The sequence below is a fragment of the Dermacentor albipictus genome, chromosome 6 (genome assembly GCF_038994185.2).
Source record: "Dermacentor albipictus isolate Rhodes 1998 colony chromosome 6, USDA_Dalb.pri_finalv2, whole genome shotgun sequence".
Taxonomy (NCBI): domain Eukaryota; kingdom Metazoa; phylum Arthropoda; class Arachnida; order Ixodida; family Ixodidae; genus Dermacentor; species Dermacentor albipictus.
The window spans coordinates 24,577,009-24,590,367 of record NC_091826.1 but is presented as its reverse complement, the minus strand read 5'-3'; the positions used below and the strand labels follow the sequence as shown (position 1 = coordinate 24,590,367).

At 44.6% G+C, this 13,359-nt stretch overlaps 2 protein-coding genes across 2 annotated transcripts; one reads left to right on the top strand and one right to left on the bottom strand.

The window, feature by feature from the left end:
• The first annotated feature begins 4,751 nt into the window (after positions 1 to 4,751).
• On the top strand, positions 4,752 to 7,690 carry LOC135896480 (uncharacterized). The gene is made up of 4 exons (XM_065424881.2): positions 4,752 to 5,045; positions 5,636 to 5,782; positions 6,050 to 6,124; positions 6,389 to 7,690. Exons 1-4 carry the CDS (start codon positions 4,844 to 4,846, stop codon positions 7,498 to 7,500), a joined length of 1,536 nt encoding a protein of 511 aa, XP_065280953.1. The 5' UTR covers positions 4,752 to 4,843; the 3' UTR covers positions 7,501 to 7,690.
• LOC135896481 (uncharacterized) lies at positions 6,682 to 12,975 on the bottom strand. Its single transcript, XM_070540174.1, has 5 exons — positions 12,154 to 12,975; positions 11,400 to 11,515; positions 10,769 to 10,971; positions 9,314 to 9,420; positions 6,682 to 8,162 (listed from the first exon to the last, which is right to left on the bottom strand). The coding sequence occupies exons 1-5, from the start codon at positions 12,495 to 12,497 to the stop codon at positions 8,048 to 8,050; spliced, it is 885 nt and encodes a 294-aa protein (XP_070396275.1). The 5' UTR covers positions 12,498 to 12,975; the 3' UTR covers positions 6,682 to 8,047.
• Between the last annotated feature and the right edge of the window lie 384 nt (positions 12,976 to 13,359).

The following is a 13,359-nucleotide window of genomic DNA, read 5'->3' as shown; positions in this document are numbered from 1 at the left end:
TGGACAGACGCTCGTCGTCTCATGACCAAGAATGATCCCCTTTACTGTATCGTCGTGAAATATACACAGCCAGAATGGCCACATGACTTGTGTGAGAACTGGTCCAAGAAATGAAAGCATTATCGCTTATCTCACCGCGTGTCTGTGGCTCAGGCACACACAGTGCGTGTCGGGATGACGTCACAATAGATAACTAAAAGAGATCGAAGTACATACCTGTAGAATATCAATGTCACAAAGAATGCATATATGCTTGCCCACCCGTCGAAGTGTCTATGATTGTTTGAATAGATGTGTTTTCGTAATTTTTTTTAATTCTTTGTTATTTTCTCTTCCTTTGATTCTTTTCCAACTTGGTTGTTTTCGTGGCATTTATCGCCTTCTAATAGGAGATATGCGAAATTCTGTAAGCAGGCTTTCCGACACAGCTAACGTGCCCTAACCAAAGTGGCCGCGTTCCAGGTACTGAGTGTGTTCGGGACCCCAGACAAGTTCCAGTCCTGCATTTTTGACAATCAAGTTAGCCAAGAAAAAAAAAAGAAGTACTTTCTTGCATAATATATACTGTAGGCACATATTATTGACGTGTTCGGATAAAAAGAACGTGCGCCAGGCGTCAAGCTCATGTATGGACTTTATTTTTGTAGTACTTCATAATAAAATTCACTTGCCGAACACCCCAACTCTACAGCAGAACTGCTGCCCGCATATTGACACCTTAATTACGATTCTAACCGGAGATCCGCCATCGTGTTAAGGTCAAGTTAAATATTTGGGAAAGCGTGCTTAGGCAATTTTTGCGTATATCTCCATCCGAAGCTTGTCCCATATGAAATAGTGGGTGTGAGCCACAAGCCAAAGAAGCTGAACTATAGGCCGGCTCTTAGTGGTCCACTTCTCCCGATCCTTCCTGTATCAGCTTTCATAACTGCCGCTAGGTTTAGGAGACGTGTAGTCATGCAAGCCTCTTAGATCGTATCATTAACAAATTTAACTGCTTATGGTTACCGATACCTCCTATTTCGTTGGAGCACAAACTTCTGCCGTAACAGAAAAGTTGAAGTCCTGCTTACCAAATTCCGATTTCGAATAGTTACACTAAACCACGACCGGCTTTATAATAAAGCCGGTCGTGCACTAAACTATCATCTGCGTCGATATGGTCTGGCGCCCTCCTCCTTGTGCTCATACTATGGTGACGATGAGACAATAGAACAATTGTTCCCCCTGTCATGTCGCAGTTTTTCACCACTAGGAAAACAAATAACTGCAGTGTAGAAGGACAATTTCATGGTGCTTGATTGAATATAACGATTACCGATATGCTATCTTGGGGAGCCTCTTCTCTGGGACATTATCATAGGGAGGTTGGTGCAGCTGTTGTAAAGTACATGCAGTCGAACCTCGATCATTCGAAATCGTAGGGGCCCGAAAATTGTTCGAATTAAAAGAAGGACTTGTTCTTGAACTATATATATGCGTGCACCATAGCCCGGTGCACAAATGGTGCGAGTCATGAAATATCGCTACGCGCAAGCACACAGCGAGCGAGAACCACGAAACTGCCCCCGCCGGCCAACGCTCGTTTCCCCCTGACAACGGCAGAAAACGAAACTTCAGGGAGCGGGCAGCTGGCGCCGGGCCGTCAGGGCCGGCACGCGCAGAGACCGTCGAATGGTCGAAGGTGAGGGAGTTGCGAGGGAGTTGAGAGGATAGAGCGCAGCGGTGGCGTAGAGGTAGAACACCCGCCTCGCGTACAAGAGGTCCGTGGTTCGAATCCCGGTGCCGGCAATTTTCCACCGGATTAAAAAAAAAATCCGCGTGTTGATAAAATTGCGCATACAGGCCTGGAGTGTGTGGCCTATCCCGGTGACCAGAACCGGCAACCCACTCTCACCAGTGCAGGATTGGCCACAACCTCCTATATGAACATACGCGAGTTAATGACATCTTAGTTGAAATGAAGAAAAAGAAATGGGCAGGACATGTAATGAGGAGGGAAGATAACCGATGGTCATTAAGGGTTACGGACTGGATTCCAAGGGAAGGGAAGCGTAACGGGGCGGCAGAAAGTTAGGTGGGCGGATGAGATTAACCACGCTCATTAAAGTGCTAGATGATGCATTCACATTACTTTTTTTTCAACAGAGGAGCTTTGTGCTTTCAGTGTGCATTATTTTATGCAGTTCTTGAGCAGTTTAACACTACGCCTAAGAGGGGTGTGAGTTCCATCGCAAAGAGCTGTACTGCAAAAATTATCCAGTTTGTAGTGTTAACTAGGCTGCACTTTTTCACAAAATCTTTGAACAAGGGCAAGGCTCTTCAAAGGAAGCGCCAGATATATTTGAAGTTAAGGAGAGTGACGTAGAGCATACGGCTAAGTTCGGTCTGATGTGCGCATGTGGATTACCGTACTATGTAATGGAAGTGTTTCCTCTTGTCTTGTGGTCCTGTACAACAAAAGCAGTGATGGAAAATCTTTAGCGCATGTTGAGGTTCGCCAAAGCGCCCACATATGTACATTTTTTTTTTTTAAACAAAGCTAAACCTTTTTAAAGGGCACGTTGGCGGTGCATGCGGACGCGGAAAGCGAACTGAATGACGCAGTAATGCGTGCAGCTTCATCGTTGTTTTTGTCTGTTTGCGTGTATACGATTTTCTCTGAGCCTACTGGCTATAGTTGCGGCGGATGACCGAATTACAAAAGTTGAAAGTCGGCGTTTCGGGTTGTGTTTGTGTTCACGGTCCCACATTCGCTTGCGCTTACACCAAGCCTTTTAGTAAAAACCAACTCGTCCAGAGTGGCCTTCAAATGTGACCTCCCTCGTTTTTTTAAATCGCATGGCTATATGCTGCGCCTTCCGGTGCTGCAAATAACACGTCTTTCCATCTTCTGCTATCCGAAGAAGTGTCACCCGTCTTAATAGTGCAATGATGGTGCATCTCTGAGCTGCAAACGCGGCGTGCGGGTTAGCTGCCTTCAAAAGCCGTGAAAGCTGCACACCAGCGACAAGTGTCGCCATCTACAACGTTCATCGCTTCTGTGCGCCCCCCCCCCCTCCCCCCGGGCTCCCGCCCGTCACACTGCACCCTTCTAGCCACCATAACTTTACTGAAGACTGCCACCGAAGCAGCGGAGTTGCCGCTGCTTCCCTCTGCGTGCGTTTTCCTTCGTCTGCTGACAGATCGGCGCTGTGCTCAAATTTCACATTAGGGAGTATCGTAATCTTAAGTAATCTTTTTTTCTTTTTTTCCCCCTTTAACCCTTTAAGACGGCGAAAAAATGAAAAAAACATTAAAGAGTATCGTAATCGTAAGTAATTTTTTTTCTTTTTTTCCCCCTTTAACCCTTTAAGACGGCGAAAAAATGAAAAAAAAACTTGCTAAAAAGTGATTTTTTTTTTGTGTGGGCGAGTGAGTCTTATGATCATATAATGCATGACCATGCAAAACCTTTTTGTCAGTAAAGTATAACTTACTAGGATGATTTTTATTACACTAACAAAAGCGGGCTTCACAGCACACAAGTTAGTATAAGCTCCCAACATCACGTGCAAACGATACTCGTGATCGTATCAAGCAAAACTATTCAAAAAATTTTTCAAAAGGGTGAAGTTTACTAGGAAAAAAGAAATGTTTTACACTGTGACAAAGGTTGGCTTCACGACACACAAGTGAGTCTATGATTCCAACTTCACTCTTCAACAGCTTCTAGTGTTATTTACAACAAACGCGCCGCTGCACTTACTAGCAATTGTAAAGATGCACTCCCGGACGCGCGGCTCCACCTCCACTGGTATTGCTAGAGTTAAGAAGCAGCTGGTTGGTCCCAGTGACCTCGCTAAAGTCAGCGTGGGTACTTGAGAAAATGCTTAGTGGCATAAATGGCGAGATAACTGCATTTTTAAAAATTCCTATATACTTCGAGAACGACGCCAAATCCCTAAACACACCATAAAACCCCTAGGTGTAGGGATAACTGCCTAGAGTTGGCGTTACTGGTACGAACAGAGCGGTCGGGCGGGTCCGCATTATACCATTTTTTCACGCGTACGTCAATGTAGGGGGCCACTCTCATTGGTCTCCTCTGCTCGCGGCTCACTTGCCGCTGTGGCGAGCCGCGAAAAATAGGCCCAGGGCTGATCCCTCCCGCGGCGCCCCTTTTGCCGCTAGGGGGGCTGGGGCATTACGGCGCGACGCAGATATGGCGACCTTGCCGTTTGAGCGAGGCTAACATTTTCGCAGCGTTTTTTTTTTTTTTAAGCGTGGGGCGCTGAGGGGTCTCGCCTAAGCTTTTCCTCTACGGCAGGGTCGGAGCAATGCTGGTCAGAGGCGAAGCCGCGTGATTTGGCGCGCTGCTGAGAGCATTGTCGGAGCGCGGCATGTTCGAATTAACCGTCGCAAATGCTTGTGCGTTCGAATTGCCGGGCGTTTTCGTCCACTGGAATACACATATAACTTTGACGGGGCCACAGCATCAGTTCGAATAAACCGGAAGTTCGAATTAACGAGATTTGATTGTAATTGAATCAAGACGATTTCCTTGCTAAATTCTAAACTCTTTATTAGACTTCTTCCTTTTTAGCTATGCAATATTTCTCAAAAGTGTTTCTTTTTAGACTCGAATAATCGCTTAACTCACCCCGATTCTTGGCCAATCCGCCTTTTGCGACGCCGAACTGCGCATGCGCAGTGCCCTAGCGGCTGAGGAGCGAAGCGATTTGGCAGGCGCTAGAGCAGACGGCGGACGGCCGGGGCAGGCGCTGCGATTCTCAGCTGCGCTATTCTCGCTGCCGCGCGCACGGCACGCCTTCCTAACATATTGACATCGAAATTTGGCGCGATGCCAATGTCGTGTGTCGCGTACGGCTGCAGTTCACGTGACATTCCCAGCAGGACAGTGCGGTTTTTCCGATTTCCGTCGGTAAAACGAGATCGACAGCGCCGTGAAGCCTGGATTAGGGCTGTGAAGCGGCAAGATGCGCAAGGGCGTCCATGGCAGCCGTCAGCAGCATCTCGACTCTGCGGGAAGCACTTTGTGACAGGTATGCATCCACATACGTAGTTCTCTGTTTTTGTCGTTACTGACTCATACGAATAATCTCGAGAAAGACGCAAATGTGTTTGAGCTAGCGAAACAAACGATCTCTTGCTCGCGCGAGCCGGCCGAGTGAAACGCGGTGCTTTATTTTTTTTTAATTCTTTTTTGTCGTCATCTCTGTGCGGCCGCCGCGTTGTGCTTTACTTTGTTTTTTTGCTGTCATCTCTGTGCGGCCGCCGCTAGAACGCCGTCTCTAGCAACTTTACACCGTGCACACTTTTACTACTTCATAAGCGTTCAGCGAGTGCTCGTGATGTCGGCGTAGTTATCTGTTGGAGCCAAGCGCGCCTGCACTGCCGGGCAGATTTGGAAACGGCGTGCACTGTTTAAGTAGCTGATGGTGCTAGTTAGCAATCGCTGCTATTTGTCGTTTCATCATTCTTGTCGACACCGAGTATAGTAATATTTCTTGAAGAAAGCTTATGTTCGTTTAGCGAATAGCGATGTAGTACGGTTTGTACTATGGCTCATTTTCCCGTGCTGCGCTTTCTGGAGTCGAGTGGCGCGTCTTATTGTGTAACGGACACATTCCAGGGGCACCTTCACTGTCACCCAGACATCCGGACTTCATACCGACGCTGTTCGTGTATACAGACCAGTTCAGAAAGAAGGACGCGGTCGACCGCCATGTTCGTACCGCGGCGCGTTCCAAGAGGAAAACAGGCGCTCCACCAACAACAGGTATCACCGGTTCCGGGCATACTGGCCATTTTCTGGCATTTTTGTAGGTGTACATATACTTTATGTGGGTAAAACACGTATGCAAACTGACATTCTGTTGGCCTCCCCATTGCCTGTGTATGTACGCCAAGCACTATGGCACACTATAAAGGAATATATGCAGTGGTGAAACGTGATATTTGCCCTAAGAACTACACTTAATGCCCTATCCGAGTCATGCGTTTTTGTGTGTACTCATACTATTGTATTACTCACTTTACGTCACAGGTACAGAGGTTTCAGGTCAAGGAGGAACTTGTAAAGGTCTCAGTGATGGGGAACCAGACACGTCCTGTGTTCAGGGTGAGCAGTGGCTTTTGAACTAATGGCAAGCACACTGTCACATTATGCAGCTGGAAATGTTTTCTGAGGCTCACCTTATGTTGCTCATTGCGAGTCTTGCACGTTTGCGACATATGAATTATCCATAATTTGCTTTCAGGTGACCAGGTCATTAGAGTAGTGCACTCCGCACAAAGTGCGAATGCTCAGAGTAAATGTCAGTGTTCAATGAATTGTGTCTAAAGCAATAGCGTCACTTTATTGCATTTGTTGATGCAAATGCAGGTGCAGACTCTTCATTCGACGAGGAAGGAGCAGCTGATGCACTCTTGCTGCTTGCAACATCCCCAATGCTCACTGAGCCACAGGAGGTCCTAGAGCCAACGCCCTTAAGCAGAGAGGAGAACACTGACCACCTATTAACTGAAAATGTGGCATTACAACGGAAAGTCAGGGATCTAGAACTGCAATGCAGAAAGCTAAAACGCTGCACGTTTTCTGTGGATACTATTCACAAATCGTCTTTTAAGTTTTATACAGGACTGCAAAGTAAGGAACAGTTTGAAGCACTCTTTAAGCACATTGAAAAAAATGCAGAACGCATGGTTTATTGGGATGGAGGAAAAACACAAGCAAAGGAAAGACAGCTCTCCAAGCGCGAAGAACTTTTCATGGTGCTGTATAGGCTCAGGACTGGTGTTTGTGCCAAGGAAGTGGCTCGAATCTTTGGAATTTCTCAGTCATGCCTTAGTCGCATCTTTTGTACATGGGTAATTTTTCTCGATAAAGAGCTCTCAGCATTGACAAGGTTTCCCACATTAGCAGAGATCAAAAGGCACATGCCAATGGCATTCAGTGACTTCTCAAACACTAGAGTCATCCTTGATTGCACAGAGGTGAGAATCCAAAGACCTTCAAAACTACAGGCACAGAGGCATACTTTCTCCTCGTACAAGCATTATAACACGTTCAAAGCACTTGTTGGGGTAACACCAGATGGCTACGTTTCATTTGTGCCAGATTTGTGGGGTGGGCATGTTAGTGATAGCGAAGTTGTCGAAAAATCGGGCCTACTGGGTTTATTAGATGCGGGGGACGGTGTGATGGTCGACAAAGGCTTTAGGTTGGAGGGCGTTTTTCCACCATCTATTCAAATCCACATGCCACCATTTAAAATGGGGAACCAATTGTCAGCTAGTGACGTGATTGCCACCCGAAAAATAGCTGGCGCTAGGATCCATGTTGAGCGAGTCATAAGACGTATCAAAGAATTTCATTTTTTAGACAAACCACTGCCAATCAACATGCTCGACATTATTGACAGCATTTTTAGGACTTGCGCCTTTTTGTGCAATTTTCTACAGCCAATCATTTCAATCAATAATGAGAACAAGTAGCCAGCTCGCACATCTCTACTTCAAATGAGCCTCCTTTACCATGCTTATGACCAGAAGAGACCAGACTGTGTAACAACAGTGTACTCTCATACTATATCACGTGTACTTACGACGACGCTGTCTACTGTGCTACCTTCTGAGGAAATTTGTATTTTCCATCTCTAAATAAATGATACTGCTTTTTCAGTTATCTTCCATGTACACTGCACATTTATTTTGTTATGTCCATAGACGTAACGGCTATAGTTATCACCAATGCTACACAATTTGCTTAGGCCATGCTATTTCTTTTCATTTTGCCATAGAAAACAAAATACTTCGAAACAGTTTAGCCGAGCTACGAGCCGAGTTTGAAGCTTTTAAGCGCACGGCAAACAACAGCACATCACAGCAACCCATACAAATTGCGGACCACACTTCCAAATCACCACCACAAACATCACTGCAACAAAGTACCGCCTCCAGCACTCATTCGTTAACGCTGCAACAGTTAGCACAAAACATGCAACTAATGTTCGCAGAGCTACACAAACACCACACAATTCTTTTAAACATTGAGGCAGTTAGCCGACCAATCCGCTCCATGTGCCAGGTTGGATTTGCGGCCTGTCCAATCGTTGACTCGAGAACTGCTCTGCTGTCCACCGAGAGGGCCTGTATAGCTGCAAAAAAAACAGTATTGTTAATTTATAGGTTTAGAATCCGTTTTACAAGTCGTACAGCAAGCATTACATTGTATTAAAGCAATGAGAAGTAGCATGACGTCAACAAAGCATCACTTGTCATGGCAATGTTGAGCTATTTGGTGGGGATTCATCGTGGAAGGAAGTAAGGGGTGCAAACATGGACACAAGAGAACCAGACAACACAAACACTGCAGATAGGAGCTAAGTGTACTAGAAATGAAGCTTAAAATGAGAGAAAGTTCAGCTAGTTGGTAGCGAATCGCACTAAAAGAAAGTAACGCATGCAAACATGGATACAAGAGAACCAAACTAAGTAAATGCCATGTTGTCTAGTTCTCTTGTTGGTGTTTGCACGCCTTACTTTCTTTTATGTTGAATCACTTGTCAGAAACTTAATACCATTAGGTTAGCTTTTATTTACTCCTACAAAGAAACCCCTACAGGCCTACTCAAAGAGGCGAAAGTACTTAGGTTGTGTCAAATGACACAACTGCATATTGCAACGATTAAAATGTAGGTAGATACTAATCTCCTACAAAATTGTACAGCTTACTTTCACAGTGACATAAGAATTTTTCTGCAGCTTGTAACTTGCATGTGCTCATTATGTTTTATTTTTTTTTTCGCTAATTATGCTGGTCAACATAGCTAAATCGTAGAGTTGGTTCAGTATTGCAAGTATTTAAACATGCCTAAAAACAAGAAGAGCAAGACAAATGTGCATGCTTTCAATTCCATGCTCTGCTAAAACACAGTCAACATATATATATGACAAATGCCATGCATGAATCCAGGTGATGGACTCATGCTAAAGGAACATCCATTATACATTCACACAGTGCTTCACAAACATGCCATAGATGAAGCAGATATGTTTGAGGACCCTGTGGGTGCTCACACACATCGAGTTATGCGACAGCCCTGTAAAAGTTAAGAAATGACAAGACACTAAGTCTAAAAGTGACTGCTGCATTATCTGCTGCTCAGTGGGATATTTGTGAAGGTGATGCCCAGAGACATAGGTGGGCATTCTTATATAAATGAGACAGCCTCAGAATGACACGTGCCAAGACAAAAAGTTGCGAAAAAAGTAATAAACAAGGAAGTGGACTTTCTTGCCATCAAACCTCTCTTGTATGAGTCTTTGACAGGTCTCACTGTGGATGTCTTCAATGTCTGGGACCAGTGGAGTGTCTGAAGCTTCTGGTGCCACTTCACTGGGACTGTGTTCATCCTGGAATATAGTGCTTTACATTAGACAGCGCAGATAACATGCAAATGTTAGCTTAGTGACTACCTTGAATAGTAGTGCAGCTTGAAATATACGAAGCAGCATAGTAAAGATTTGAGGATTTTGTAAACAGGTCTTTGACAGCATCATATTGCGCCAGTGGTGAGAAGCGCAACAAAATAGGTTCAGATTGTGGTCTCATACCTGGCATGCCTTATTGCGCATGGTTGTTAAACAAGCAAACTCAGTATTGTACTTCTGAATCATTTTTCACATTTTATTTATTCGTACTCTAAATGCCTTCTTTCAGGGTGAGCAAAGAACAGTTTTGAAAGTAAGCAAACTACAAGCTTACTAGCATTAGAAAATTAAAAAAAAACATTCAGATGCAGTGACATGAACTCGTGCTAACATGTGCTGTAAATCAAGAGCAAATGTAAATATGAAAGTGCAATAATGTGCATGTTGCAGAAGGGGATAGAAAAAACTCAAGCCATACGTAGAGGTAAACAGTAATCAATGCACATCAGATATGCCAACGCAAGATTTAAAATTCTTTAAAATTAGGTTCAGCAGCTCTGTGTAGAGAAGTTATTCCATTCAGCTATAAAGCATGGTATGAAAAATCAAGGGACACTTAATACACGTAACTAAGGAAACTATGTACAGATAATTTAATAAGACTTGCCCAGCATGCTATACTCACATGCTTTGCTGCATAAGTTGCAGGTGATTGGACAGTCTCGCATGATAATTATGTGAATCACATGTGGCTATAAGAATTTATGAAGCAGGCACTGGGGAGTTCATCACCGACTTGATACCTACAGTATTACAGGAGGCGTCAAAGGTCTTGTCATTTGTAAAGGCACACAGCATTTGAAAGCCCTTAAATGTATCACACTTTGGAATTCACAGTCCCTTACTGCTGTCATGGACAAGACAAGCTATAGAATGGAAGTTGAACAGATGTTTGTGTCAGTTTAACAGTGTATATGTGCATGAATGCTCTCGCATTATTTCAGTCATCACGAGATAGGTTCTGCCAGAATTTTTAAAATAACTTTGGCTTTAAAGAGGTTTAGTTGCCTCAATTAACCAAGACTTACATCACAGGTTTGCTGCATCATCTCATTGCTAAGCTTGCAGATTGTTTAGTGAGATAAAAAAGAAAGTCACCGTATATAAACACTACTGACATTAGTGTTATACTGATGCAAACTGTACTTCGCATAAAAGCACAGTAAAAGGGGCTCTCAAACTGTTCCTGTCTGTCGTCACATGCTGATGGAACACTGCTAACTCTTATTTTAACAGATCACAAGCATGCAGAGTTAAGTGTAGCACTTACAAGTGATTCTCCTGAGTTTTCTTTGCTCATATAATGGATAAGCAGGCAGTTTGCTGCCACCTTTTCGAGATCGGCAGCAAGCAGAGATGGGTCACTCGGTGAGAGCCCTGGCAGTGGATCAAACCGCCGCCTTTTCGCACCTTCATGTTTCCTTGTGTGAAAAGTGATGTCTTGCAGAGGCAGAGGTGGCTCATGCTTTTTGACTGAAAAAAAAAGTTTTGTTTGTACAAGTACAATAACGAAATTTTAAGTGCTTCCTGTGATGTTTAGCCAACGACCACATCCATTGTAAGAAAATTAAATGTTGCAGTTTGGGATTATTTTTTCTCTATGCAGGTCTTGTAGTTAAGAATTTATGAAGCGACACCAATATGTGTTCTTAATTAAAACCAGTAGCCTGTATTTGTCCACATACCAATACTCATGTACGCTGTAAACAATGTAGCTGTGTAAATGAGTTGATATTCAACAGCTGCTACCACGAATGCAAACTTTACAACACGTTAAATGGTCAACACGGTGCCACAAAGAACCGTTTGCAGAAAGGGGCCGGAAGTGTGATCACAGATTTTTTAGGCACTTTTGCCGCCTCCTATGTTAACTAATGCTTGCTAAGTAGTAGCATTCTTACCTTGGACAGGAACAATCCAAGCACATGGAACTTCCGTGCACGTTGCCGCATCCTTTTGCGCCAAGTGAATGGCATGAAGGATTAACCCAACAAAATGTTGGCATGTGCCGCTCAGGCTGCAAGAATAAAATGGAAGAGGAGATGAGTTTTCATGCTCAACAGGTATTCATCAAGGAAAAGATGGGATCAAGTGTTTATGAATTCGAAAGAACGGGTTTAAGTTCACGTCACTCAACGTGAAATACATGCGCCAATCTCAGACATGAGCCGCACACCACCACTCGCGCGTTGGCCTTGTAACACCATGTGCACACATTAACAGCATCATTGAACGATGCGATGCGGCTTGTCAGACAGCTATGCCGGCACGAAGTTAGGTACAACTAGCGGTTTTACAGTAAACAGCCAAACTTGGAAGTCATTCTCGTTATATGCCTCTAAATAGTGTACTGTGTGATACCGGCAATCCAAGGCTGTGTACGGTCGCAGACAAGTGCAAATTGGTATGCTGCACGACCGTGTCGATCGGTATACATGCAAATGCGCAAAAACAAGAACTCCCCGCTTTCTTCATTTACAGTATGTGTATTTTTTCAACATTTAAGCAACCGTACCTTTATATAAGCAAACAGCTAGCCCAAAACGGCAGGGCCGGTATAGTTATGAATTCCAAAATTTAACCCATCAGACTTAAATGTCCAGCACGCGGTTCATGCAGGTCGCGCTCCAGATGTAGAATAGAAAGCTTGCTCACCCTGCGGGGCAGAGGCAATGACCAGCCAGGATGGAGCCCGACGCCTTGGAAATCGCGGCGTGCACGATGTAATAGCCGCCTTTCATTGACGGTAGGCAGATACTACGCAAAAGTCCGCACGTGGATTCTGCTGACACGTCGTTGTACATGACGTTGCGCACGTATCCTTCTTCTTGGAACATCGTTCCTTTCATTTGCTGTCGCGCGAAGCGCGCTCCGCTCGACACCATGTGTTTTTCGAGCTGCGCTTCCGTGGGTATTTTGACGTTACCGAAGCGCTTTTTCCAGCCGTTCGTCACGCTGAAGAAACCTCCAGGTACAAAGCAGTCACCAGCGGGCTCCATGGCTAGCGGACGGCGACAAACTGTGCGCACACGTTGTTGCGGTTTTCACTCACACGCTGCTTGCTTGCACACGTGTCTCGCGTGCGGCGGCTGTCTGTCGCGGCGAGAGCGACGCCTGCCAAATCGTTTCTCGTGGCCACCGCACAGTGGCGCCACAATGCATCGCAAAAGGCGGATTGACCCCCATAGTGGGTATGAGTCACTCTTGGAAGCAAACAAACAAACAGCATAATTCTGTTTATATTCTAGTCACAAATCCATGCCGATAAGTATAGGATACCCAAGAACATTTCATCATATATGTAATGGATTCTTTGACATATTTCATTTTCTTTGATACTAACCACTCAGTATTTGGCAGTGGGTGTGTACCCATTCTAAGGAATACCTTGTGTCGGTGCTGTCTGTGTGGGTGTATTTATTTTGCCGTGTTCATGCTGTTTGCACAAGACCTCATTTACAGAGTAGGATACAATCTGTACGACGCATGCAGTGATGATTGGAGCACATCAAACACTTGAGAGTGCCTAATTTCTCATCACATCAGCTCACACAAAAAGAGAAGACAGACTGCTACTCACAGCGTCCAGGTTGTAAGGCGCGCGATGCAATTAAGCCATCTTTCACAAGCATGCAGTAGTTGCCGTACATGGGCTTCGAGTTGAACTTGTTGCATATCGCAGCTTTTGTTCGTGCTACAGGTTCGACAGTGGTCGTCGCGCTTGTGACAAAAGATAAAATTAAGAGATTGGTTTATTACACTAACCACTGTAGCTGATGTAATAAAATTGATTGACTGATTTCATTGATTGATTGATTGATTGATTGATTGATTGATTGATTGATTGATTGTCTGTGCCAC

Bases quoted from the DNA above. Each gene is read 5' to 3' on its own strand.
- LOC135896480 (XM_065424881.2), top strand. From the start codon at position 4,844: ATGCCAATGTCGTGTGTCGCGTACGGCTGCAGTTCACGTGACATTCCC. The intron at 5,046-5,635 runs GTATGCATCCAC...GACACATTCCAG, and splicing joins CGGGAAGCACTTTGTGACAG to GGGCACCTTCACTGTCACCC. The intron at 6,125-6,388 runs GTGAGCAGTGGC...ATGCAAATGCAG, and splicing joins AGACACGTCCTGTGTTCAGG to GTGCAGACTCTTCATTCGAC.
- LOC135896481 (XM_070540174.1), bottom strand. From the start codon at position 12,497: ATGGAGCCCGCTGGTGACTGCTTTGTACCTGGAGGTTTCTTCAGCGTG. The intron at 10,972-11,399 runs GTAAGAATGCTA...TTTTTTTTTCAG, and splicing joins TTGGATTGTTCCTGTCCAAG to TCAAAAAGCATGAGCCACCT. The intron at 8,163-9,313 runs GTTTGATGGCAA...TTTTTTTTGCAG, and splicing joins CAAAGACTCATACAAGAGAG to CTATACAGGCCCTCTCGGTG.